Source organism: Hemiscyllium ocellatum, chromosome 9 (assembly GCF_020745735.1).
Source record: "Hemiscyllium ocellatum isolate sHemOce1 chromosome 9, sHemOce1.pat.X.cur, whole genome shotgun sequence".
NCBI classification, from domain to species: Eukaryota; Metazoa; Chordata; class Chondrichthyes; order Orectolobiformes; family Hemiscylliidae; genus Hemiscyllium; species Hemiscyllium ocellatum.
The window spans coordinates 81,166,391-81,193,390 of NC_083409.1; the positions used below are offsets into that span (position 1 = coordinate 81,166,391).

Here is a 27,000-nt window from a genome sequence, read left to right on the forward strand (position 1 = left end):
GATAGAGGCATACAAAATGATGACTGGCATAGATGGTGTGGATTAGCCAGAGACTTCTTCTCAGAGCAGAAATGGTCATCACAAAGAGACATAATTTTAAAGGTGACTGGAGGAATGTTTCAGGGAGATGTTAGAGATAGGTTCTTTACACAGAGTGTGATGAATGTGTGGAATGCACTGCCAACTGTGGTGGTAGTGTCAGATACGTTAGGGACATTTAAGCAATTTTGGATAGGTGCATTGAAGATAGGACATAAAGGGTATGTGGGTTAGTTTGATCTTAAAGTAAGATCAAAGGTCAGCACAATGAGGGCTGAAGGGCTTGTACTGTGTATATTGTTCAATGTTCTATATTCTAGAAGTGGGTGGAGACAACTTTCTGTCTCACAAAAAGCATATAGAATTCCGATAACTGTCTAAATGAAGTGTAAATTACAATGGATAGTTATTTGTTGTGGTTCTGTTCGCCGAGCTGGGAGTTTTTGTTGCAAACGTTTCGTCCCCTTTCTAGGTGACATCCTCAGTGCTTGGGAGCCTCCTGTGAAGTGCTTCTGTGCTGATTCCTCCGGAATTTATAGTGGTTTGAATCTGCCGCTTCCGGTTGTCAGTTGCTGTCCGCTGCAGTGGCCGGTATATAGGGTCTAGGTCGATGTGTCTGTTGATAGAATTTGTGGATGAGTGCCATGCCTCTAGGAATTCACTGGCTGTTCTCTGTTTGGCTTGCCCTATAATAGTGGTGTTGTCCCAGCACAGAAGCGCTTCACAGGAGGCTCCCAAGCACTGAGGATGTCACCTAGAAAGGGGACGAAACGTTTGCAACAAAAACTCCCAGCTTGGCGAACAGAACCACAACAACGAGCACAAGAGCTACAAATCTTCTCACAAACTTTGGATAGTTATTTGCTATTACTCCCCTACTATTGTCAAGTTAAACTATAATTCAATCTCTTCCATTCAGAAATGCTGTCTGGCCAGAGGTATGTTGCACCTGCATTGTTTTGGGGAAAGGTGGAGTCAGGAAATTGTCTGCACAACGATTCCCCAGGATCAGGGCATTAGCATTTGCATTATTTCAGAGGATGATCTCATTCTGCCATTATACCTGGGGTAATATGTGACTGAGTGATGGGGGGGGGGGGGGGGGGGGGGGGTAGTTGTCTTGAGTGGCATGTGACTATGGGGGAGTAGCTAGAGCATCTGTAACATTCGTGGGCATTGAAAAGACTCATAGCTCAGGTTAAGGTTCTGAATGTAGGTTAACTGACTGAGCAGGAAGGTTTTTTAGAGTCAGAGTCATAGAGATGTACAGCATGGAAACAGACCCTTCGGTCCAACCTGTCCATGCCGACCAGATATTCCAACTCAATCTAGTCCCACCTGCCAGCACCCAGCCCATATCCCTCCAAACCTTTCCTATCCATATACCCATCCCAGTGCCTCTTAAATGTTGCAACTGTACCAGCCTCCACCATTTTCTCTGGCAGCTCATTCCATACATGTACCACCCTCTGCGTGAAAAAGTTGCCCCTTAGGTCTCTTTTATACCTTTCCCCTCTCACCCTAAACCTATGCCCTCTAGTTCTGGACTCCCTGACCCCAGGGAAAAGCTTTGTCTATTTATCCTATCCAGGTAACATCAGTGAGCCTCCGGAAAAAGCTTCATAAAGCTAAATCTTCCAGCTCAGTGAGCAAATCTATTTCTATATCTGTAGCATTGCCAAGTGACTTGTAGAAGGGGATGTATTTTCTTTGTTCGGGGTCTCTCTTCTGACTTTGCATGCTCGCAAAGAGTATCAGAGGGGTTACCCAGCTTGAACAAGCTTTATTAAACTTAAGTTTGCAGAAGTTGGTGTGTGCAAATTGCATCTCCGCTTCTTTTCCCAAGGCTTTGCACACAATATATGGTAGCAATGGTGGGATTCCCAGTCACATGGAGCTTCCAGGTGGACTGAATAAGCAATTGTCTGAGTGTTGGTTGCATGAGACTGATTAGCCCACAAAAGGTAACTTGATCTCTCTCTCTCTCTCTCTCTATTACAACTCCGACAGCAATCACTGGCCCAGAAACAGAATTGCTAACCCCAGCCCACCTAACCGAAACAGAACAGGCAACGCAGCTCATAGACACGAACAGAGACAGTTCCCTTTTTGGACAGTCCCTAACCAAATCCCTGGTGCGGGGAAGAGGCCACGACACAGGTTAACACTCCCGGGATACTCCAAGAGATGTGCTGGATCATGTCCCACGCCCCCCAACCAAAAGACCAATCCAGAGAACTTCATTGATTATGGTACAAGCACAATTCAAATGTATCAAGCCACACCATGGGACCTCTTCATCCTATTGTTTCGTGGCTTTGACCTCAGCCAAGGGTTCTAGCTGGAAAACCCAGTTAGGGAGTTACAATGATTGGGAGGCATTTTCCAGAGCCATTCCCCAGCCTGGGGACCAAATCCAGGTGATAAGAGGGGCTCTCCAAAGTACCCTACAACAATTGGTAGATATAACTACGGTATTGAAGTGCCAAAGCAGGTTCAGGCTTTTGGGATCAGCTTTGCTCCACATACTCCACCTATGCAGGTGACTCCGCTTATAATGCAGGACATCCCTTGGCCCAGTTTACTGTCCTATTTCAACATATCCCAGACGGGGTAGGAGCTGCTGTTAGAACCAACAATGACATAACTGCTCACTTAATATTGGTATAGTCTTAAAGACCCTAAACAGGCAACAGTCAAGCATGAAATGATACACCTTGTCTGACCCTCAAAGATTTTAATGTCCCTGTTGCAGGCCCTGATGCCCTCATGAACCACCCAATGGAACCCCACCATTGTCCCCAAGGGTGGGTCGACAAATATGACCATACAAATGTCACTCACTCAAATGGCTCCGATGCACCTTTTCATCGTTCCCCTTACACCCATCCACCCCCTTTCCCCAACCACCATGGTCACCCCCCACAGACAGTTACACAGCCAATACACATGTGTTTTCACTGTGGTGCAGACAGACATTGGCAGTGCAACTGCCCACTCTTGAACCCGCAATATGGACCCCTAGGCAGGGGCAACTGCGCTACGCTGGAGACCCTCCCCAGCCTGACTAACCCCCCCCCACCTTCTGCTTTACCCTGTCTTGACTAATGACCCAGAGGATAAACCGGTAGTGCACTTGACATTTGAGAGTAAAGAAATCCCCTTCGTGATTGATACAGGCGCCACCTGAGATCGCCTGTGTGTGCTAACGTAGGTTGGACTCTCTCATAGCTCTGTACATCTTAGTGGTCTAACTGGACAGGAAAAGCAGTCTCCCTCTAACAAAGCCACTCACAGTTCAGTTTGGTCCCCATACCTGTACTATCCAATTCGCTCAACCTCTAATTTAGGCGTTAACCTAGCAGGGAGGGATTTGTTGGCTGCCCTTCAGGTCGAGGATTCTCTGCCTTGATGAGGGCATTACAGTTAGACAATTCTACCAAGAGACAGTTCTGAATCTATTGTGTCCCCAATAGTGGGCTCTCTAATTACACTTTAACTCTCCCTCCCCAACCAACACAACCACCCAGTGGCTGAACACTTTAACTCCCCCTCCCACTCCACCAAGGACATGCAGGTCCTTGGACTCCTCCATCGCCAGACCATAACAACACGACGGTTGGAGGAAGAGCGCCTCATCTTCCACCTGGGAACCCTCCAACCACAAGGGATGAACTCAGATTTCTCCAGTTTCCTCATTTCCCCTCCCCCCACCTTGCCTCAGTCAACTCCCTCGAACTCAGCACCGCCCTCCTAACCTGCAATTTTCTTCCTGACCTCTCCACCCCCACCCCATTCCGGCCTATCACCCTCACCTTAACCTCCTTCCACCTATCACATCTCCATCGCCCCTCCCCCAAGTTCCTCCTCCCTACCTTTTATCTTAGCCTGCTGGACACACTTTCCTCATTCCTGATGAAGGGCTTGTGCCCGAAACGTCAAATTTCTTGTTCCTTGGATGCTGCCTGACCTGCTGCGCTTTAACCAGCAACACATTTTCAGCTCTGATCTCCAGCATCTGCAGACCTCACTTTTTACTCTCTAATTACAGTCAAGGAATTTTACGCCTCCTATACAGGTCTGTGATCCCCATGTAAACCATTGTTACAATTCCACCGGAGCCTGCACTGAGCTGGCAGCCACCTTTGCCCTCTTCCTCGAGTCCATTGTCACAGGACACATTGAAGGTAAAGAGGGATCTGCCCTCTTAGTAGAAGTTCCTCTCCACCTCTGGAACCAACCCAGGGTTGGTTTCTTCCCACATTACTTTTTCCGTAAAAAAAGAGGGCTACAAAGCAAAGGCTCTGTGATTTTTAGCACACCAGTTACAGCAACAGTCGGACCCTGGTATCACTCATCAGGCCCAAATGCTGACCAACAGGAAGTTACTTCTCTAGACCTTACGTTGTGGCGGGTTCACTTCGCCACTACCAACCCTGACACAAACCCTCAGAAGAACCCTTTCCTGACCTCTGGTCAGCTCCTAAGCATGAAGTCAGATGCACCTCTGTGGGTCCTCAAAATCCAAATTACATCAGGAGCAGAACTCCCTTCAATACCCTCTAAGACCAGAGGCCACAGAGGGGATATCAGCTTTGATAGACTCATTCCTCCAACAAGGAGTTCTATTCCCCTGCAATCACCCTGTAACACCCCCATTCTACCAGTCCCGAAGCCAGGATGCCCAGACTGGAGATTAGTACAGGATCTCCAACAGACCAACAAAATAGTGCAGTCACTATCCCTGGTCATGCCAAAACCTGTGACCATTCTCAGCAACACCCCTGCCAGCATCTATGTTTTCACCACAGTTGACGTGCAGCACACATTCTTTGCTCTCCCCCAGCAGCCAAGTCTCAATATTTATTCGCTTTCACCTTTAAGGGTCAACAGTACACTCGAGCATGCCTCCCTAAGGGATTTATCCATTCGCCCACTCTATTCTCCAGGTATTGCACCGGCAGCTCTGACAGCTCCAGTCGTCTAGCACATGGACAGCCTTCTCCTAGCTAGCTCCTCAGAATCTGCTAACATTGCAGATACCAACCGTCTCCCAAATACCCTCCACTCTTGGGGATACATTATTCCATCCAATAAGGAATAGTGCACCCAGCGACAAGTTGCACTCCTGTGCTCAGCACTTCACAGTGACAGTTGACCCAGACCGCATCCCACCCATCCTGGCGACCCCTCCACTCATGAATGCTAAGCAGATGCATGCCTTTCTAAATTTGATTAACTACTGCCAGCACTGGTTCCCCAATGTTACGTTACTTACCAAGCAGCTAATCCTTTTAGCGTCCAATGAGGCCTCAGGGGATTTCTGGTCTTCTGCTAGGGTGAAAGTCAGCTTTCAATTAATTTAAAGCAGCCCTTGCCAGTGCCCTGGTCCCTCAGGAGACCAATGTATGACAGACCCTTGCAGCTGTATGCCAGTATGTAGAGTACTGCGCAACTGCTGTTTTAACCCAGACTCAGATCACAAGAGGCCAGTGGCCTATCACTCAACTCGCCTTGACCCTGTCGCCAGGGGACTCCCACCGTGCTCACAAGTTCTGCCAGTTATATAAACCCTTGTGACAGCTGTGTTCAATATCACCCTGCAGAGACCCTTGATCGTCTATTTGTCACACCCGATTGTAGCCCTCCTCACTTCCCACCAGACCCAACACCTTTCACAAGCTCGACTCAGCTGGTATGAGGTAGCCCTTCTTAACAACCCCCTTCCTGACCTTCTACTCCTGCTCAACCACTAACCCGGCAACTGTCCTCAGTGCCCCGCCAAGAGGAGCTTCCCCATCCTCACATGACTCCTTAATACAACTACTTCTTGCATTCCCCAACCAGACACTTCAGATTCTCCAATGGATTTAACCCTCTTTGTAGACAGTAGTCGTCAATATCACCCCTAGGAACACATCTTTCAGGATGCGCAATCAGCACCCTCATGGACACGTTAGAAGCAGCCTCCCTCCACCCCACTGTTTTCAGCCCAGAACTCTCTGCGCTGACACAAGTCTGTATCCTGGCCACAGGGAAAACAAGTCAATTTCCACAGATTCACAGTACGCCTTAGGCGTGTCTCAACTTTGGTCCCAGCGAAGATTCCTGACCTCTTCGAGCACTCCTATTCACAACACACTATGTCCAAAATCTCCTTAAGGCCATCTCCCTCCCCGAACAATTGGCCATAATCAAATGGCCCATATCATGGACACGACAGATGTCAGCTATAGCAATGCCAGAGCTGACCAAGCTGCCACGGTCACGGTAAGGGCTTGCAATTCAATCATCGCCACTATTAACCGACAGGCACCCAACCAAAACAAAAGGCATTCCAGACATTGTCACGGCGCAGCGTTTACAGGGAGTTGCCCCTAATTCAGAAAAGCAGATATGGAAGAAACACGGGGGCTCACACTCTGCATCAAGAGGCCTCTGGATCACTCCAGTCAGTCAAGTATGCATACCTGATACCTTGTTACCAGTGCTCATTGATTGGCTTCATATCAATACACACCTTGGCAAGGAAGGAATGAGTAGTACTGTGTTGTGAACCCAGTGGCACCCCCTACTGGGCAAGGCAATTCAAAAGCACGTCAGATCATGTTTGATATTTCAGCAAAATAATGCAGGTCAAGGGGTGTGGTGTGTAACAGGAAAAACTCCATTGCCAGCGGGTCCATTTGAATGTATTCAGCTTGATTTTATAACAATTTACAACATTCTCGCATCATGACTGAATTCCTATGCCCAGAACTTGCCATGCCCCTAGCCAAGCTGTTCTGATACAGTTACTGTACAGCTGTACATCACCGATGTGAAAAATTGCTCAGGCATGTCCATTCCACAAAAGCAGGACAAATCCAATCCTGTAAATTATTGCACCATGACACTACTCAATTATCAGCAACATACTGGAAACCGCCATTAACAGAGCAATCAAGCAGCACTGACTCCACAACAATCGGCCCACTTATTCTCAGTTTGGACAGATTCAGCTTCCGGCCTAATCCCAGCCTTGGCACAAACATGGACAAAATGTCTCAAAATTAACCAAACTCTAGATTGATTGATTGATTTATTGTTGTCACATGCAGAGGTACAGTGAAAAGTGTTGTGCTTGCTATACAAGCAGATTGTACTATACAAAGTGTAGTGCAGAACATGCTGTTACAGCTGCAGAGAAGGTGGACACACAGGCAGGCAAGAGAGACAGGCAGAGGCAGATCAGAGGTCCATTCAAAAGTCTCATAATAGCAGGATGGGCAAATAAAAAAAGTATATTCCATTAGACATCAAGGAATCCAAGTAAGTTAAATTGAATCAGGAAATAGTCATACATTTTTGGAGTCATAGCAATCACAAAGGAAGAAAGTTATGGTTGTTGAAAAAAAATCAACTCAGCCACAAAACATCGCCACTGTTCCTCAGGGTAGTGTCCTTGGACCAAGTCTCTTCAGTTACTTCATCAATGACCTTCCCATCTTCATAAAAGAAGAGGGTGGAGATGTTTTCTGATAAGTGCACAATGTACAGCACCACTTGAAGATGGTGAAGTAGTCTATGTCCAAAGACACCAAAATCAGGTTCAGGTGATAGCTAACAACATAAGCACCACTCAAGTGCAAAGACATGGCCATCACCAAACAATCTCTCTGACTCTCAATGGAACTACCATCATTATCTTGAACCAACAACATCCTGAGGTCCACCACTGACTAGAAACTGAACTAGACTAGCCATCTTAACACAAAAGTAGATCAGTAACAGAATTTTACAATGCGTATCTCATCTCCTACTTTTTTTTCCAGCAGTGAAGGCCTCTGAAGTATGTGCATGACAACGATTTCAGAACGTCGCAATGTGCCAGCTCTAATAACTGTGCACTGAAGTATGGAGCGGTCTCACCTTAAAGGGAATGCTGCTTCTGACTACTCAAAAGCCTGTTCATCTATAAACACACAAGTCAGGTGTGTGAAGGAATACTCTTCACATGCCTAGATAATGCAGCTCCAATAACAGGTTCGACACCAACCAGCCCACATGATTGGCACTCCATCCACCACCTTCAATAGTCACACCTTTCGTAACAGATGTACAAGTGCAGCACAAAATTAACTGCAGTAACTCACCAAGACATTGCCTTCCAAACCAGTGACCTCTAACACCTAGAAGGGCAGTGGCAGCAGGCAGTGGTGTTCACATGTAAGTTTCCCTCCAAACCACACATCATCCTGTTCCTGGGTCAAATTCTCACAACGACATCCCCCAGCCCCCAAACAGCATTATGCATGTACTTGTACCACGAACTGCAACAGCTCACCAACATCTTCTCCAGTACAATTAGGGATGGAAAATAAAAACTGCCCTAAACATTGGCTAACAAAAAAAAAAGTACTTTTCAAGAAAATACAGGACTAACATTACCAATAACAACTCCAACAAAGTGCTAGCTGTGTCCAAAGAGAAGTCTGGAATTTTACTTAATTAGTAATTTTCCACTTCAGTTGCAGATTTACTAAAGCATTGCTTGTGGGTAGAGCTTTAACTCTGGATCCTTTTCTTTATCTCATCTTCACTTGAAAAAAAAATACCTTTGGTTAGACATAAGATTATAACAGATACTGGTTCTCAATCACGCTTCCCATAATCTATTTGCAGTTCTTCCTGAACCTGTCATTACTGTTCCACTTCTCAATAAAGTTCCCACCTACACCACTATCAAGTCACCAATGTACATCTGGTCATTTGACCTGAAGTGGACTCTGGCGCCCTTGCCAGTGGTGAGCTTGGTGTTGGGAGAAGCACTTAATCAAATGCATGGGAACTCCATTGCATAAGAAGGAGTAAGCCATTCAGCTAATGGAGACTGCTCCAGCAGTCATAGCTGGTCCGATAAACCTCAACACCACTTTAATGTGTTAACCCCATAACCCTTGATACCCTTATTGATTAACAATTGTTTTCAGCTCGCCTTGAATATCCAAATTGACTCAGCCTCGACAGTGAAGAGCTCCATAGATTCACTACCCTCAAGAAATTTTTCTTCATCGGTCATAAATGCGTGACCCCTTACTCAGATTACGCCCTCTGGTCCTAGACAATCCTATAAAGGGGAAACAAACTCTCCACATCTATCATATCAAGTTCCCTAAAAATCATACATGTTTCAGTAAGTTCACCTCTCATTTTCTGAACTGTAGTGAGTACAAGCCCAAACTACTCAATCTCTTCTGCGAAAATCCGTCCATACCTGGGATCAACCCAGTGAGCTTTCTCTGGATTACATCCAATGCCAGTATATCTCTGCTTTGATAAGGGGACCATATTGTACACCTTACAAGATCATAGTTCATCTTATCATTACCTCAACCATTCCCACTACCCAGATAAGCTTTCACCCTCTTGCTTACCAACAGCCTATCTAGCTGTACTTTATAAATATTCTAATACTTGACTTCCACTGTCATTTCAGAAAAAGAGATCCAAAGACTGCCAGCCTTGAGGGAAAAAAAGCTTCATCTCTTAAATGGGCAACATCTTATTTTAAAGCAATGCTTATTAGAATTCAACAGCAGGATTTCATAATTAGTTGCTTCACAAAAGCTGGTACTCCACTGTCTTTTTCCATCATTCTATCATACATACAGGAGCAGTAAGAAATGACAACTTTTACTGTGCATTTCTTCCACAATTTTCCACTGCTGATATTAAATCTCCAACAGCAACCCAGATGAAGTTTCCAAATGTGAAAGACAATCGTATGGGACGAAACATCTCAGGCACTCCCAACCTTTGGCATTCACTTTTGAATATATTATGATAATATTCGTGCATTTTTCTAATTATTCACATTATGAAGCTTTCTTGCTATATAAACTTAATTGTACAAAATAAATGGGCAATTTGATTTCTTGGGTTTCTGCTGATGCAAACTATTGGATTCAATGAGATTTTGATATTAGTAATTTGGCATTTGTTCTACAATTTATTTATCTCAAAGTATTTATTTCAAATTATGACATTTTATTTCTTGATAAGAACGCAGTGTTTTGGTGGCATAATGCCACTTCCCTATGTAACATTTTTGATGAGTCCAAAACTTCCAAGATGTGCCAGAATAAAATTATATTTATCTTGTTCTGAGGAAAGATAATCTCGCCTGTAAACTATCCATGCAGGTATCTGCTTTGGTGAGCACGCCAATAACCAGAGGTCACAAATTTCAACAATTGGAAAGGATCTTGAGAGAAGATGATATCCTGTTCATGAAGGGTTGTCACATGTACAACCGCTGACCTGAAGTGGTCGTGAAAGCAAAATGCATAAAATGACTTTAAAAAAGGGAGTTAGACAGGTACATGAGGATTTGAAACTTTCACGGTTATTGAAAAAAAAGGGACTGTGTAACTAAGTACAACAGCTCATTCAAAGAGCCCTCACCATTCAGATCTAATAGCTCCTTCTGTGCTATAAGTTTGTGAATTTAGATCAGAAACACCTGACCGGTCAAACAGCTTTATCCAGGGTTAAGTCACTGATAGATAAAACTGATCGTTCTCACCTCTGCATGCAAGTCCAGGCTGAGGTCGACTAAAGATGCTCCTAAAATCTTCCGGATTTCATTTCTCTCGCTTGGAGGGACACATTCCTTTATTATGTTCCATAGTGATGAAGTGTTTTCAACGTTACCATAAAATCTATTGTCACCTTCAGCACAGTTCACATTCATAGCTGTGTGTCAAATCCAGATGCATTAGAAATCAGGGAGGCTTGTTCTATGTGAAAATTCTGTAAAATTTCCCAATTATTTCTCCTGTGATAAAACTGCAAAGACTCCTTAGTACCAGCCAATGCACTGATGGATATTCTAGCAATTTATGCACATGAGATCCTTTTTAGAAAAAAAAGGAAGTGGCAGGACTACAGTGGGGCCCGAAGAGGGAAAGCAGGGACAGTTGATTTACATAATAGGGCAATTGTAGGTCTATGTGCTTTAACCGGACACAGCAGGCTCACGAGGCGAGGAAATTTTAATCATTGTAATTGAGGTCCAATTGTGTCTAAAGTTGAATTGTGAAGTAGCCTGCAATCATTTCAACTGATTAGCACTTGTTATGTTGACAGAAAACAGAAACATTCCATTTACATTCTAACACTTGGCAGAGCAGATAACTCGCACACCGCGCCAATCTTCATGTTCAACTGCCTGTTCTGCTAAAACTCAAAATCAAGTTCACAATTCTGCCAAATATCCAAAGGAAATTCAGTAACTATCACAGAATGATAAGTGGGGTTGAACAACTAAATTCCCAAAGCACCAATAAAAAGTCACAATATATTAAAAATGAAGTTCAACTTTTGCACTGAAATGGAATAGAAGGTCCAACTGGATAAAAATCGACTTCAGGACAAGCACAAGTTGTAATGAAAGGTCAGAGTTGTGATAAACAAAAGGGTCAATGCTTTCCTATTTTCAAATTATTCATTTTTGGAATACAGAATAGAATTTCAAATTTGCTGATGTAACAAAACAGAAGAGGAATAAGAAACAATGACAGTGAAAAGAATCACCTACAGCATCAAATGGACAAGCAAGCAGAATGGCAGACTATTTAATACAGACATGGCCGAACTGATGCAATTCCACAAAAGGAAGGTAGAGTAAATATAAGTTGTGTGCAAGAACTGAGGGACCTTGGGAGGTTCATTTTCAAACCAGTCTTTGAAAATGGAGGACACATTAAGAAAATAGTTAGCAAAGTGTACAGATTCTTGGGTTTCAAACAGAGCTGTTGAGTACAAAATGAGAGTGGTTATGCTGAATCTTTATAAATGTAGAGAACCCTTAAAGTATTCCCAAAACACCAAATAGTCATGGAGCAAAAGAGAGAGAAAAGGAGGAAATAAAAACAACTACCACTAGAGAAAATGTGCTTGACAAATTAACAGGTTAATGGCTGATATGTCAACTGAACATGATGGGCTAAACACTGATTTTAAGGGAAGAAGCTACACATATCATGCGTGCACTGGTACTACTCTTCCAAAAATTCCTAAATTCTTGGAACATACTAGAGAATTGGAAAACTGCCAATGTAAAATGCTTAAATCAAAAAGGGAGGAAAACAAAAAAGAAACGTTACCACACAAAGGCAGACAGCAGAACCAAATCAGCCTTTTGACCTCTGTATTTACAACACAGTAAAATTAAACAAAGACCCCCAACAGTCACTAACGGCACCTGACCTGACATTTGAATAACCAATTCCAAATCTTTGTGAATGAATAAATTTCCAGGCCCTGTATTTGTACCTTAAAAAGACTTGAAGAAAATTAAATAACAGTAATGTAATTAATGTCTCTGCTTTAATCCCAACAAGTGAGTTTTCAGCCCCCATTTACACACAAGATAGACAAACAAATGCAACTATGGAATAAATAAAAGCAGCAAAACAGGTCAAATTACTTAAATGGCTTTCATGATACACTGCTTTACAGGCACAGATGTGGACTCCTTGGTTACTTTTCTAAAACTGCCAATTAGCATCACTTCTTAGTTCACTCAGGTATACATAACAATCCTTCTACTTTCTACTCTTTGGGTTTCTGGCAGCTGGTGCAGGAGGTTAGACAGACAGCTGTTAAATCTTCATGCTGTGTTGTCAGCAGCCAAGCTCATCTCCCCAGAAAACATCATTCAAAATAAAACTTCAATTCCATTTCCAAGTGACAGACTGATTGTCTTCACCACCTATGCCACACACATCCTTCCCTCCCAACCCCCTCACAGAAACCTCAACTACCATCCAACATCTGCCATCTGCTTGAACATAGGGTTGCTTCCAATTTACCAGAACCAACTCCCAGTTGGCTATCTGTTTAAACACAATAGTCTTCTCTGGCTCACTGTCTGCAGCAAACCTTTTCATCAAGAATTAGCCTGCAATTAGCCTTACAAACAAGCAATTTCTTTTTGGTTTGTTCCTTCCCTTTTACTACAAGCTGTCCCAAAGTCCACAAGTCATCCTCAGTTCACAATTCCCAGATCATAACTCCAAACCAAAATTGATTTAAAAAAAATGAAAACAACAGAATATCAGCACAGGATCTAACAGTAACAAGTTAGTGTAATATTTGACATCGGGAAAGTGGAGCATTTTCAGGATAGAAATTTAACTAGTGGAGTGCGACAGTAGTAGGTGCTGGAGGGACAGATTTAATTACAATTTATGTTAATGACTTGAAGAAGAAAGTGAATGTACTACAGACACGTTTGCAGGTGAAACAAAAATAGATAGGAGGATAAGTGGTGAGAATAAAAAGAGTCTGACGAGAGCTGTGTACAGGCTCAGTGAGTAAGCGTAAATTTGGCAGATGAAATAAGTGAGAAAATGTGAAGTTACCCACTTGGGTAAGAAGAATAGAAGGGCTGAATATTATTTAAAATGAAGAAACTTGCAGAAAGATGTCACACGAGGGATTCAGAGCCCTTGAATATGAATTACAAAAAGATAGTATACAAGTTAAGCCAACAGTAGGAACAATAAATGAATTATTGGCCTTTATTCCAAAGGATGTGGAGAATAAAAATCATCTTGCTCAAGTATAAAAGGCATTAGTCAGACCATATCTAATATGCTGTGAACATTTTTCGGTTCCCTTTTCTAAGAATTGATTGTCTAGCATTGGAGGCAGTCCAGAGAAAATTCACTCTTAACCCCAGGTACGGAGGGATTTTCTTGTGAGGAGAGATTGTATAGGTTGGGCTTGTACCCACTGGAGCTCAGAAGAACAAAAAAGGTGAGCTTATTAAAACACAAGATTCTTAAGGGGCTTGGTTGGGTGGATGCTGAGAGGTCGTTTTCACTTATGGAACAGTCTCGGACCATAAACACACTCTTAGAGTAAGGGTTCAGCCACGTAGTACAAGGGTGATGAGGATTTTTTCCACACTCAAGGTCACTGAATTCTTTACCACAGCAAGTTTAAGGCTGGGTCATTAATTGTATTCAGGCCAAGATAGATTTTTCAATCAGTATAGCATTTAAGCGCTATGATAATAAGACTTATATATTGCTGACTTGAGAATGATCAGATCAGCCATGATCTTACTGAATGTGGAACAGACAGGATGAGCTGACTAACCTACTTCAATTCCTATGTCATACAATCTAACTTTTGTTAAGCCACAACTGTTTACAATGGCTGAGAAAGGATACAAGGGTCCCTAAACAGGTGCAAAGAGAAATTTACCAGAATGGTTCCAAAGATGTGAGATTTTCAGCTGGGTAGTTCTGTTTGAAGTGAAGGGGATTGAAAGGAAATTTAAGATATAAAGCGTACAAGATGACAACATATTCATGCAAGGTAAGTAGTGAAAACTGTTCTAATTGGCTATTCTAAGGGCCAGAAGGATTAGATTTCAGTTTTGAGCAAAAGTTGCAAGAGGGTGAAGGGGAAACTTATTCTTTTCAAAAGTATAAAGCGTAATGAGTGGGAACCCACTATCAACAAGAGCCAGCATTTATTATCCATCCCAAATTGCATCTGAAAACATGGTGTGCTGCCTTCTTCAACCATGCAGCCCCTACAATGTAGACATACACAATCTATTTTGTCAGGCAGAGAATTCCATGTTTTTGATCCAGTGACAGTGCAGTGATCTAGTTCCAAGTATGCATTTAATTCAAAATGTTGACTTAAGTATTTTTGTCAGTTTTAGCAAAAATTTCACAAATCTCAGAACACAGATGTGCATGACTAAAATCATAATTTCAGTGAATGCCAGTCACTGTGTAAAGAAGGTCATTGCATGGACAGAATATAAAGCAAATAATGACTAAAAATAAGGATGAAAAAATAGAGCATGAGAGAAAATTAGTGAGAAATATAAAAATAGATAAGTTTCTATAAATATTTAAAAAGAAAACGATTTAACAAGATGAGTGTTAATCTTATAGAAAGCTAAGGAAATGGCAATGGAACAAGTATTTTGCATGAGTCTTCACTGTAGAGAATACACCTAACAACTATGATTAAGCCACATTTGAAGTAATGTGTGCAATTCTGATTGCCAAACAGGAACGACATGACACGAGAAAGAGTGCAAACATGGTTTACCAGGCTGCTCCCTGGATTGGATTTATTAGCAATAAGGACAGATTGGACAAACTTTGATTGGTTTTGCTATAGAGTGTTAGACGCTGAGGGTTTTACCTGATAGAAGTATATAAAGTTATGAGAAACATGCACAGGGTGGACAAACTGAGTCTTTTTCCCCACGGTGGTAATTGAAATTACTAAGACTCTTAATATAAGATGGGGGAGGGGGTGGGGGTGATGTTTAAAGGACAGGCGTGGCATATTTTTTGTAAAACAAAAGTTAAGTGGAAGGTGCCTGTCAAGGGAGGTGGTAGAAACAGATGAAATAGCAATGTTTTAGAGGTACTTCGACAGACATGTGAACAGCCAGGGTATAGGACAGGGACCCTGGGATGCACGCAAAATGGGATTAGTTTAGAATGGTCAGCACAGACATGGGCAGAAGGGCCTGGTCCTGTCCTGTACTAACTTCATTCCCAGAGTAGCAAAAAAATAAGGCAATGGAAAGGAGGGGAGGAATTCAGGAAAATTACCAGAGAAGTGGTACTGAGCAAATTGCTGACAAGTGCTTGGGTCCTGTTGGCCTTCATCTTAGGGTCTTAAGAGTGGCTAGTGAAATAGCTGAGACATTGACTGTAGTTTTCCAATGTTCCCTTGATTCAGGGATGATCCTATTACATTGGCAGATAGCATTCTCCCAATGACTATTTGTAAAGACATTATAGCAGGCATTTAGATCATTAGTTCAAAGAAATCAGGCTTGCTTTTGTGCAAAGGAAACTAGCTTTGACCAATCCACTGAAATTGTTTAGAAAATATGCTGTAGATAATTAGGAACTGGTGGATGAGCTGAAAATGTGTTGCTGGTTAAAGCACAGCAGGTTAGGCAGCATCCAAGGAATAGGAAATTCGATGTTTCGGGCATAAGCCCTTCATCAGGAATGCCCGAAAGGGCTTATGCCCGAAACGTCGAATTTCCTATTCCTTGGATGCTGCCTAACCTGCTGTGCTTTAACCAGCAACACATTTTCAGCTGTGATCTCCAGACCTCATTTTTTACCCGAACTGGTGGATGACCCTGTTCTTAGAATGCATAAGATACCACATCAAACATGATTACAGAAAGTAAAAGTGAGTTATATAGAGGGCAGCATATTAGCCCGATTGGAAGTTTGGTTGACCAACGGAAATCAATAGGCATGAGTCTTTTTTTCAAGTTAGCAAAATGTAACAATTGTTGTACTACAGGGTTTGGTGCTGGAATCTTAACAATTTACAATTTACATGAAAAACTTGAGAAAGCACAGGAGGTATGGTTATCATATTGTCTGATGGCACAAAGATAGAAAAGTAGGTTGTGAAGATAACACAAGGGGGTTACAAAGACATATGGTTGGATTATATGATGGGGCCAAAGATCTGGCAAGTGGAGTAAAATGCAGGAAAGTCTGAAATTATCCATTTGCAAAGAAAAATAAAAAGTGCAATATTTAAATGCTGAGAGATTACAGAGCTCAAATGCAGAGAGATCTGGGTATCCTCATACTTGAATCACAAAAAATTTTATGTGGGCACAGAATTAAATTACAAAAAGGTTTAGGATTATAAGAGGACTTCAACACAATAATTTAGTTATGCTTCAGTTATACAGGACACTTGTTTGATTTGATTTATTGTAGTCACATATACCTCAGTACAGTGAAAAGCTTTGTTTTGCAAGCAGTGTGGGCAGATTAAAGCAAACAAGGTCATACAGACCGTAGGGTGCTTAAACAGTGACAGGCAGACAAAGTTATGGCTGCACAGGAGGCAGACAAAGGAAGATCAACATTAGCAAGACCAACAATTATTTGAAGTTAGAGAAGTGTTGAGTCCACAAGTGGAGCACTGCACAGCGTACTGGTCTCCCCAGTGAAGGATGTCAATGCACTAGCAGCAATTCTGAGAAGGTTTACCAACCAATACGTAAATGAAAGAGTTCTCTCATGAGAGAAGTCTGGAGTTACAAAAAGCAAGTAGTGACTCGTGTCCGGAACAATAAATTCTAGAGCAGTCTTGACAAGGATGTGGAGAACACAAAGAATCAAGAAATAGGGATCGCCCATTTAGATGAGATTCCCTACAGTGTGGAAACAGGCCCTTCGGCCCAATAAGTCCACACCTACCCTCCGAAGAGAAACCAACCCAGACCCATTCCCCTACATTTACCCCTGATGAATGCACCTAACACTACAGCCAATTTAGCATGGCCAATTCACCTAGACTGCACATCTTTTGGACTGTGGGAGGAAATCAGAGTACCAAAGGAAACCCACACAGACATGGGGAGAATGTGCAAACTCCACACAGACAGATGCTCGAGGTGGGCTTTGAACCCGGGTTCCTGGTGCTGTGAGGCAGCAGTGCTAACCACTGAGCCACCGTGCCTAAAAGAGAGAGACAAGAGGAAATCATTTCAGAGGACAGAGTATCTTTGGAATGCTCTTCCTGGAAAAAAAGGGAATTGGAAGCAGGGTAGGAGTGACCAAAACTTGAGGGCATAGGTTTAAAGTGAGAGAAAATATAGTTAAAAGTGACCAGAAGGGAAACTTTTTAAATTGAGGGTGGTGCATACAGAACAATACTGCGCAGAACAGGCCTTTCGGCCCTCAATGTTGCGCCAACCTGTGAACTATTCTCAGCTCGTCCCCCTACACTATCCCATCATCATCCATGTGCTTATCCAAGGATTGTTTAAATCTCCCTAATGTGGCTGAGTTAACTGCATTGGCAGGTAGGGCATTCCACACCCTTACCACTCTCTGCATAAAGAACCTGCCTCTGACATCTGCCTTAAATCTATCACCCCTCAATTTGTAGTTATGCCCCCTCATACAAGCTGACGTCATCATCCTAGGAAGAAGACTTTCGCTGTCTACTCTATCTAATCCTCTGATCATCTTGTATGTCTCTCTCAAATCCTCATCGCCTTCTTCTTTCCAAGAAGAACAGACCCAAGTCTCTCAGCCTTTCCTCATAAGACCTTCCCTTCACACCAGGCAACATCCTGATAAGTCTCCTCTGCACCTTTGAGGAGAAAGTGAGGACTGCAGATGCTGGAGATCAGAGCTGAAAATGTGTTGCTGGAAAAGCACAGCAGGTCAGGCAGCATCCAAAGAGCAGGAGAATCAACGTTTCGGGCATGAGCCTGAAGATTCCTGAAGGGCTCATGCCCGAAACGTTGATTCTCCTGCTCTTTGGATGCTGCCTGACCTGCTGCGCTTTTCCAGCAACACATTTTCAGCTCCTCTGCACCTTTTTCAATGCTTCCAAGTCCTCCTGTAATGGGGCGATCAGAACTGTACACAATATTCCAAGTGAGGCCGTGCTAGCGTTTTGTATAGTTGCAGCATGACATTACGGCTTGAACTCAATCCCTCTACCAATAAAACCTAGCACACCGTATGTCTTCTTCACAGCACTATCCGCCTGGGTGGCAACTTTCAGGGATCTATGTACATGGACTCCAAGATCCCTCTGTGCATCCACACTACCAAGAATCTTTCCATTGACCCAGTACTCTGCCTTCCTGTTATTCTTCCCAAAGTGCATCACCTCACATTTCGCTGCACTGAACTCCACTTGCCACACCTCAGCCAATCCTGCAGTTTATCCAAGTCCCCCTGCAACCTGCCACATTCTTCCAAACTGTCCACTACTCCATCGATTTTAGAGTCATTTATAAATTTATGAATCCATCCATCTATGCCTGCATCTAAGTCATTTATAAAAATGACAAACAGCAGTGGCCCCAAAACAGATCCTTGTGGCACACCACCAGTAAGTAACAGGACTCCAGGCTGAATATTTTCCATCAACCACCACTCGCTGCCTTCTTTCAGAAAGCCAATTTCTAATCCAAACTGCTAAATCACCCTCAATTCCATGCCTCTGCAATTTCTCCGACATCTTACCATGTGGAACCTTAAAGGTTTTACTGAAGTCCATGTATACCACGTCGACTGCCCTTACCACATCTACATGCTTGCTCACTTTCTCAAAAAACTCAGGTTTGTGAGACCTGACCTGCCCTTGATGAAACCACATTGACTATCTGCAATCAAGTTGTTGCTTGCTGGGTGATTATAAATCCTCCCTCTCATAATATTTTCCAAAATCTTTCCTATAACAGAAGTAAGGCTCACCAGTCTATAATTACCTGGGTCATCTCTACTGTCCTTCTTGAACAAGGGCACAACATTTGCAATCCTCCAATCTTCTGGTACTAAACCTGTAGACAATGACGACTCGAGGATCAAAGCCAAAGGCTCTGCTATCTCCTCCCTAGCTTCCTAGAGAAACCTTGGATAAATCCCATCCAGCCCAGGGGACTTGTCTACTTTCACTCCTTCTAGAACGGATAACACCTCTAAGTAACTAAGCTCGATCCTTTCTAGTCTAATATCTCATTCTTCTCCTCTACAATATTCTTCTTTTCCCGAGTGAAACTGATAAATGTCCATTTAGCATCTCTCCGACCTCCACAGGGTCCACACTCAACTTCCCACTTCTGTCTTTGACGGGCTCTATTCCTAGCTGAAAATGTGTTGTTGGTTAAAGCACAGCAGGTCAGGCAGCATCCAAGGAACAGGAAATTCGACGTTTCGGGCCAGAGCCCTTCATCAGGAATTCGGCTCTGGCCCGAAACGTCGAATTTCCTGTTCCTTGGATGCTGCCTGACCTGCTGTGCTTTAACCAGCAACACATTTTCAGCTCTGATCTCCAGCATCTGCAGACCTCACTTTTTACTCAGGCTCTATTCCTACCCTAGTCATCCTTTCATTCCTCACATACCAATAGAAAGCCTTATTCTATTTACTAAAGACTGCTTGTGTCCTCTCTTTGCTCTTCTTAATTCTCTTTAAATCCTTCCTAGCTGATCTGTAACTCTCCATCACCTCATCTGAATCATCTTGTCTCATCAACACATAAGCGTCCTTCTTCCACTAAACAAGAGATGTAATTTCTGTAATAAACCACAGTTCCCTTACCCTATCAAGGTATTATCATATATGGAACAAGTTGCCAGAAGTGTTGGTGGAGACAGGTACAGTTACAACATTGAAAACATATTTGAACAGGTACATTGGTAAAAAAGGTTGAAAGAGATACGGGCCAAACATAGCAAAAGGGACCAACCTGGTCGGCATGGATGGGTGGGTCGAAGGGCCATTTCCGTGCTGCATTACTTGATGGCCCCTCCCTTCAATAACCATAAATGCAAGTGTGCGCACCTCCCTTGAATATTTTTAAACCAGAAGTAGATGGATTCTTGTTAAGCAAGAGGGTGAAAGGTTATTATGGATCAGCTGAAATGTGAATTTGAGATGATAATTAGATCGGCCACGATCTTATTGAATGGCAGAGTGGTTTGAGCAACTGAACTACCTATGCTTGCTCCTTAATGAGCTGTTCGAATGCAAGTCACTCAGGTATTTGTGAAAAAAAAATTTCCATCTAATCTACATGTAACTATTCACTTGGTGGATGTATCACATTAATTTAATGATCCTCCAGCATGAGTTACTTCTAATGTCCATGCCTAAGGCAGTAATTTCTGACTCCAATTGACTTGCCTCAGAAAATATCAAAAACAAAGTTGGTCTAATTAATAAAAGTATTTGTTAAAACATCAATCAAGGTTTTAACAATAGCAGAGAGAGGCAAGTTTCACTTTTAATCAGTACAAACATGAGAACAAATCACAAACATCAACAAGTCAATTGTCTACAAAAATAGAGGTTTGATGAACAGATTGACAACGTCACCAAATCACTACATTACAGAAACTTAAGCAAAAGAAATGGGAAGATTCCAGTTTACCTATGGATGTAATAAGAAAAACTTGAAGTTAGGATAAATAGACAAGGCCTTTTCCCTAGACTGGGAGAGTCCAGAACAAGAGGGCACAGGTTTAAGATGAGAGGAGAAGGACTTAGGAGAGACCCAAGGGGTAACTTTTTCACTCAAACAGCGGTGCATGTAATAGAATGAGCTACCAGAGGAAGTGGAGAAGGCTGGTACAATTACAACATTCAAAACGTATCTGGGTGGGTACATGAAATAGGAAGGGTTTAGAGGGATATGGGCCAAGTGCAGGCAAATGGATCTAGATTAAGTAAGAATATCTGGTCAGCATGGACGAATTGGACCAAAAGGTCTGTTTCTGTGCTGTACATCTCTAGATACTAAAGAAAGAGATCAATCGGACACGGGTACCATTGAGAAAAAAAGCTAGTCAAACAGCCACGGCAGGCAGGGACAAAGCAGAGAACAAGATAGGATTGATAAATTAAACTGCATTTATTTGAATGCAAGGAGTCTAACAGGGAAGGCAGATGAACTTGGGGTTTAGAGAATGGGGCTGGAAAATCATAATTACAGAAACATGGCTTAGGGATGGACAGGACTGGCAGCTTAATGTTCCAGGATACAAATACTACAGGAAGGACAGAAAGGGAGGCAAGAGAGAAGGGAGAGTCATTTTTGATAAGGGATAGCATTACAGCTGTACTGAGGGAGGATATTCCTGGAAATTATTTGGGTGGAACTGAAATAAGAAATAGAGGGAAATTGAGAATCAAATTTATAAGGAGATCTCAGTTATCTGTAAGAATAATAGGGTGGTTATGATAGGGGATTTCAACATTCCTAACATAAGACTGGGATTGCCATAATGTTAAGGGTGTAGATTGAGGGGAATTTTGTTAAGCATGTAAAAGAAAATTTTGATTCAGTATGTGGATATACCTCCTAGAGAAGGTGCAATACTTGACCTACTCTTGGGGAAAAAGGCAGGGCAAGTGACTGAGGTGACCATAATTCTATTAGAATTAAAATAGTGATGGAAAAGGATAGACCAGATCTAAAAGTTGAAGTTCTAAATTGGAGAAAGGCTAATTTTGACAGTATTAGTCTAGAGCTTTTGAGAGCTGATTGGGGGCAGATGTTCACAGGTAAAGGGACAGCTGGAAAATGGGAAGCCTGCAAAAATGAGATAACGAGAATCTGGAGACAGTATATTCCTGTTACGGTGAAAGGCTGGTAGGCAGAGAGAATGCTGGATGACTGAAGAAATTGAAGGTTTGGTTAAGAAAAAGAAGGAAGCTTTTGTCTGGTATAGACAGAATAGATTGAGTGAATCCTTAGATTATAAAGGCAGTAAATATATAGTTAAGAGGGAAATCTGGAAGGCAAAAAGGGGACAGGAGATAGCTTTGGCAAATAGGGTTAAGGAGAATCCAAAGGGTTTTCACAAATACATTAAGGACAATGGGGTAACTAGGGGGAGAATGGAGCTCCTCAAAGATCAGTGAGGCAGCCTTTGTGTAGAGCTGCAGGAGATGGGTCAAGATATTAAATGAGATTTTGTGTCAGTATTTACCGTGGAAAAGGACATGGAAGATATAGAATGTCAGAAAATAGATGGTGACCTCTTTAAAAAAACATCCATAATACAGAGGAGGAAGTGCTAAATGTCTTGAAACGCAAAAAGGTGGAAAAATCCCCAGGACCTGTTCAGGTGAACCCTTGAACTCTGTGGGAAGGTAAGGAAGTGATTGCTGGGCCCCTTGCTGAGATATTTATATCATCAGTAGTCACAGGTGAGGTGCCGGAAGACCGGAGGTTGGCTAACATGGTGCCACTGTTTAAGAAAGGTGGTAAGGACAAGCCAGGAATTATAGACCAGCCTGACATTGGTGGTGGGCAAGTTGTTGGAGGGACAGGATTAATATGTATTGGAAAGGCAAGGACTGATTAGGAATAGTCAACATGGCTTTGAGACATGACTTGCCATGCACAAACTTGATTTGAGCTTTTTTGAAGTAGTAACAAAGAGGACTGATGAGAGCAGAGTGGTAGACGTGATCTATAATGACTTTAGGGAGGCGTTCGACATGGTTCTGCAATAGAGACTGGTGAGCAAGTTTAGATCTAATGGAAAACAGGGAGAACTAGCCATTTGGATATCAAACTGGCTCAAAGGTAAAAGTCATGGGGTAGTCACGGATTGCTTTTCAGACTGGATGCCTGCGACCAGTGGAGTGCCACAAGGATCGGTGCTGGATCTATTGCTTATCGTCATTTATATAAATGATTTGGGTGTGAACATAGGAGGTAAAATTAGTAGTTTTGCAGATGACATCGAAATTGGAGGTGCAGTGAAGAAGGTTACCTCAGATTACAACAGGATCTTGATCAGATGAGTCAATGGGCTGAGGACTGGCAGATGGAGTTTAATTTAGATAAATATGAGGTGCTGCATCTTTTTTTGAAGATTAGATTACTTACAGTGTGGAAACAGGCCCTTCGGCCCAACAAGTCCACACCGACCCGCCGAAGCGCAACCCATCCATTCCCCTACATTTACCCCTTTTTACCTAACACTACGGGCAACTTAGCATGGCCAATTCACCTGACCTGCACATCTTTGGACTGTGGGAGGAAACCAGAACACCCGGAGGAAACCCACTAAGACACGGGGAGAATGTGCAAACTCCACACAGTCAGTCGCCTGAGTCAGGAATTAAACCCGGGTCTCTGGCGCTGTGAGGCAGCAGTGCTAACCACTGTGCTACCGTGCCGCCCATGATTGGGAAAGCAAATCTTAGCAGGACTTATGCACTTGATGGTAAGGTCCTAGGGAGTGCTGCTGAACAAAGAGACCATGGTAGATAGGATAGTGAGGGCATAGGTTTAGGATGATAAGAGAAAGATATAAAAGAGACCTAAGGGGCAACTTTTTCACAGAGGGTGGTAAATGTATGGAATGAGCTGCCAGAGGATGTGGTGGAGGCTGGTACAATTGCAACATTTAAAAGGCATCTGGATGGGTATAGGAATACAAAGGGTTTGGAGGGATATGGGAGGGGAGGGGAGGGGGAGGGGGAGGGGGAGGGGGAGGGGGAGGGGGAAGGGGGGGATGGGAGGGGGAAGGGGGGGATGGCAGGGGGGAGGGGGGGATGGCAGGGGGGAGGGGGGGACGGCAGGGGGCGGCAGAGGGGGAGGACGGCGGGAGGGGCGGCGGAGGGGGGGGCAGGGAAGGGGGAGGAGAGGAGGGGGAGGAGAGGAGGACGGCGCGGGGGAGTGTGGAAACAGGCCCTTCGGCCCAACAAGTCCACACCGACCCGCCGAAGCACAACCCATCCATTCCCCTATATTTACCCCTTTTTACCTAACACTACGGGCAGTTTAGCATGGCCAATTCACCTGTGGGAGGAAACCCACTAAGACACGGGGAGAATGTGCAAACTCCACACAGTCAGTCGCCTGAGTCAGGAATTGAACCCGGGTCTCTGGCGCTGTGAGGCAGCAGTGCTAACCACTGTGCTACCGTGCCGCCCATGATTGGGAAAGCAAATCTTAGCAGGACTTATGCACTTGATGGTAAGGTCCTAGGGAGTGCTGCTGAACAAAGAGACCATGGTAGATAGGATAGTGAGGGCATAGGTTTAGGATGATAAGAGAAAGATATAAAAGAGACCTAAGGGGCAACCTTTTCACACGGAGGGTGGTACATGTATGGAATGAGCTGCCAGAGGATGTGGTGGAGGCTGGTACAATTGCAACATTTAAAAGGCATCTGGATGGGTATAGGAATACGAAGGGTTTGGAGGGATATGGGAGGGGAGGGGAAAGGGGGAGGGGGAGATGGCAGGGGGGAGGGGGGAGGGGGGATGGTGTGGGGAAGGGGGGGAAAGAGGGGGCCGGCGGGGGGGGGGGGGGGGGGGGAGGAGGGGGGAGGGGGGGCCGGCGGGGGGGGGGGGGGGGGGGGGAAGAGGGGAGAGGGGGGGCCGGCGGGGGGAGGGGGGGGAGGGGAGAGGGGGGGCCGGCGGGGGGGGGGGGGGAGGGGGGTGTGGGGACGGAGGGGGGTGAAGAGGGGGGCCAGCGGGGGGAAGGGGGGAGAGAGGTGGGGTGGAGAGGGACAGCGGGGGGAGAGGGACAGCGGGGGGAGAGGGACAGCGGGGGGAGAGGGAACGGCGGACGGCACGGGGAGGGGGGCGGCGGGGGGAGGGGAAGGGGGGAGGGGGGAGAAGGGGAAAGGGGAGACGAGGGGGGGACGGGGAGGGGAAGGGAAAGTGGGGGAGGGGGGCAGCGAGGGGGGCAGGGGGAGGCGACAGCGAGGGGAGGGGGGACAGGAGGGAGGGAGGGAGGGGGGAGGGGAAGTGTGGAGAACGGGGAGGGGGACTGGGATTGGGGGACGCGGGGTAGATGGGGGCGGGATTTCGCCGGACAGCGTGACTGAAACACCGAGAACGGCACTTGGCACGCGGACCACGGCGATGTCGGCCGCAATGTGCACTCACCTCCCCCAAGCAGCCGCCGAACCTCAGCTCTGGCCGGACACTGACCCTCCCTGACACCGTCGCCATCACAAACTCTCATCTCCAAGGCCCACCTCTCGCGAGAACAGCCGCCGCCGATTTACGATCGTCCAACCCCTAAATGGAGCTCTTCTTAAAGCGAGACCCAGCGGCAAATCCGTGCAGGGTCAGTGCATCATCCAGGTGCTGGCCACCAGCATCAACTTGTTCACTTCCACAAGCACAAACTACTGAAGATGTGCTTGAACGAAAGAACGTGCAATATTAACGGTTACAGAACTCAGCAGAGGGAAAACACTGAAATAAAACCCAAGGACTGCTGATGCTAGAGATCTGAGACAAACAAAACCAGAAATTGCTGGAGACACTCAATTTGTCTGGCAGCATATGTGTGTGTAAAGAGAAACAGAGTTAGCATTTCGACTCCTGTTTCTCTCTCCACACATGCTGCCAGACCTGCTGATTTTCTTCAGCAATTTCTGTTTTTGTTGCTGAAGGAGGATCAAATTGAACTTTCAAAGTTACCTCATTATTTCTCTCAATAGATACTGTTGAGTTTCTGTCTTGGTTTCACATTTCCACTATTTCCCTTTGAGATCAAGTTCAGAATTGTGTTTTCCCTCCTTTCAGAGTGCAACTGCAACTTATAAATCTTAATATTACACATCAAGATCAGTTTACTCAAACGTGCAGCTGGACAATTAAAACCCATTTTGTTCCAATGCTAAATTTAAAATTTTCAACTTATGCACATAGCCCTTTTAAGTCAGTTATTTCTGAATTGCTTGAACTAAAGAAGATGCAATATTAATGGTTACAGAACTCACCAGGAGGGAACCACTAAAATAAAACAAAGAACAGTAGATGCCAGAGGTCTGAAACAAACCCAGCCAGAAATTGCTGGAGAAACTCAGCAGGTATCTGTGGGAAGAAAAACAGAGTTAATAGTTCTAATCCAGTGACACATCCTCAGAACTGATAACTGCTTGGAAAAAGATAGTATTTATGCTGATGATGGTTAGGGTAGTTGGAGGTGAGTGAGAGAGGGGGAAAAAAGATAAGGCAGTCAAAGGGATGATCTATAATAAGCCAACAAAGAAGCAAGGCTAGATATATGATAATGGGAACTATGAGTGGGTGAAAATGGCTTGGCTGTGCTGAAAGCAACCAATGTTATTATAGAACCTGAAAACAATGTCATATAATGATAAATAAATGCCTGTGTAATCAGTATTTCAAGCTGTATAGAACTTAAACATTGGTAAAAGGAGACTATAAGTTGAAGCTTTTCTCCTTGCACTCATCAGAACCAGGATGCAAGAAATGGATTTAAAAATAAAGGACACGATTTTATAGGAAGAGGTACTGATTTGCTGGACCATCCTTAACAAAGGCAACAGCCTGGCCAATCAGAATCTTCTTACCTGGTCTGAGAATTAAGATTGACAGTTAAATGGTCTTGTTGCATCTCCATGTCAACCAGTCAGCA

At 44.0% G+C, this 27,000-nt stretch overlaps 1 protein-coding gene across 2 annotated transcripts in view; it reads right to left on the reverse strand.

The window, feature by feature from the left end:
• The window catches only part of ccdc24 (coiled-coil domain containing 24), a 94,541-nt gene extending 68,964 nt beyond the window's left edge, over positions 1-25,577 (reverse strand). Inside the window, exons 1-2 of one of the 2 annotated variants that reach the window (XM_060829869.1) lie at positions 25,494-25,577; positions 10,607-10,776 (exon numbers count right to left, since the gene is read on the reverse strand). In XM_060829869.1, coding sequence (XP_060685852.1) covers positions 10,607-10,776; positions 25,494-25,572 — 249 coding nt within the window. In that variant the 5' untranslated portion in view covers positions 25,573-25,577. The remainder of the gene's footprint in view (positions 1-10,606; positions 10,777-25,493) is intronic. The other variant, XM_060829870.1, reaches the window with a different exon arrangement.
• Positions 25,578-27,000: the final 1,423 nt, after the last annotated feature.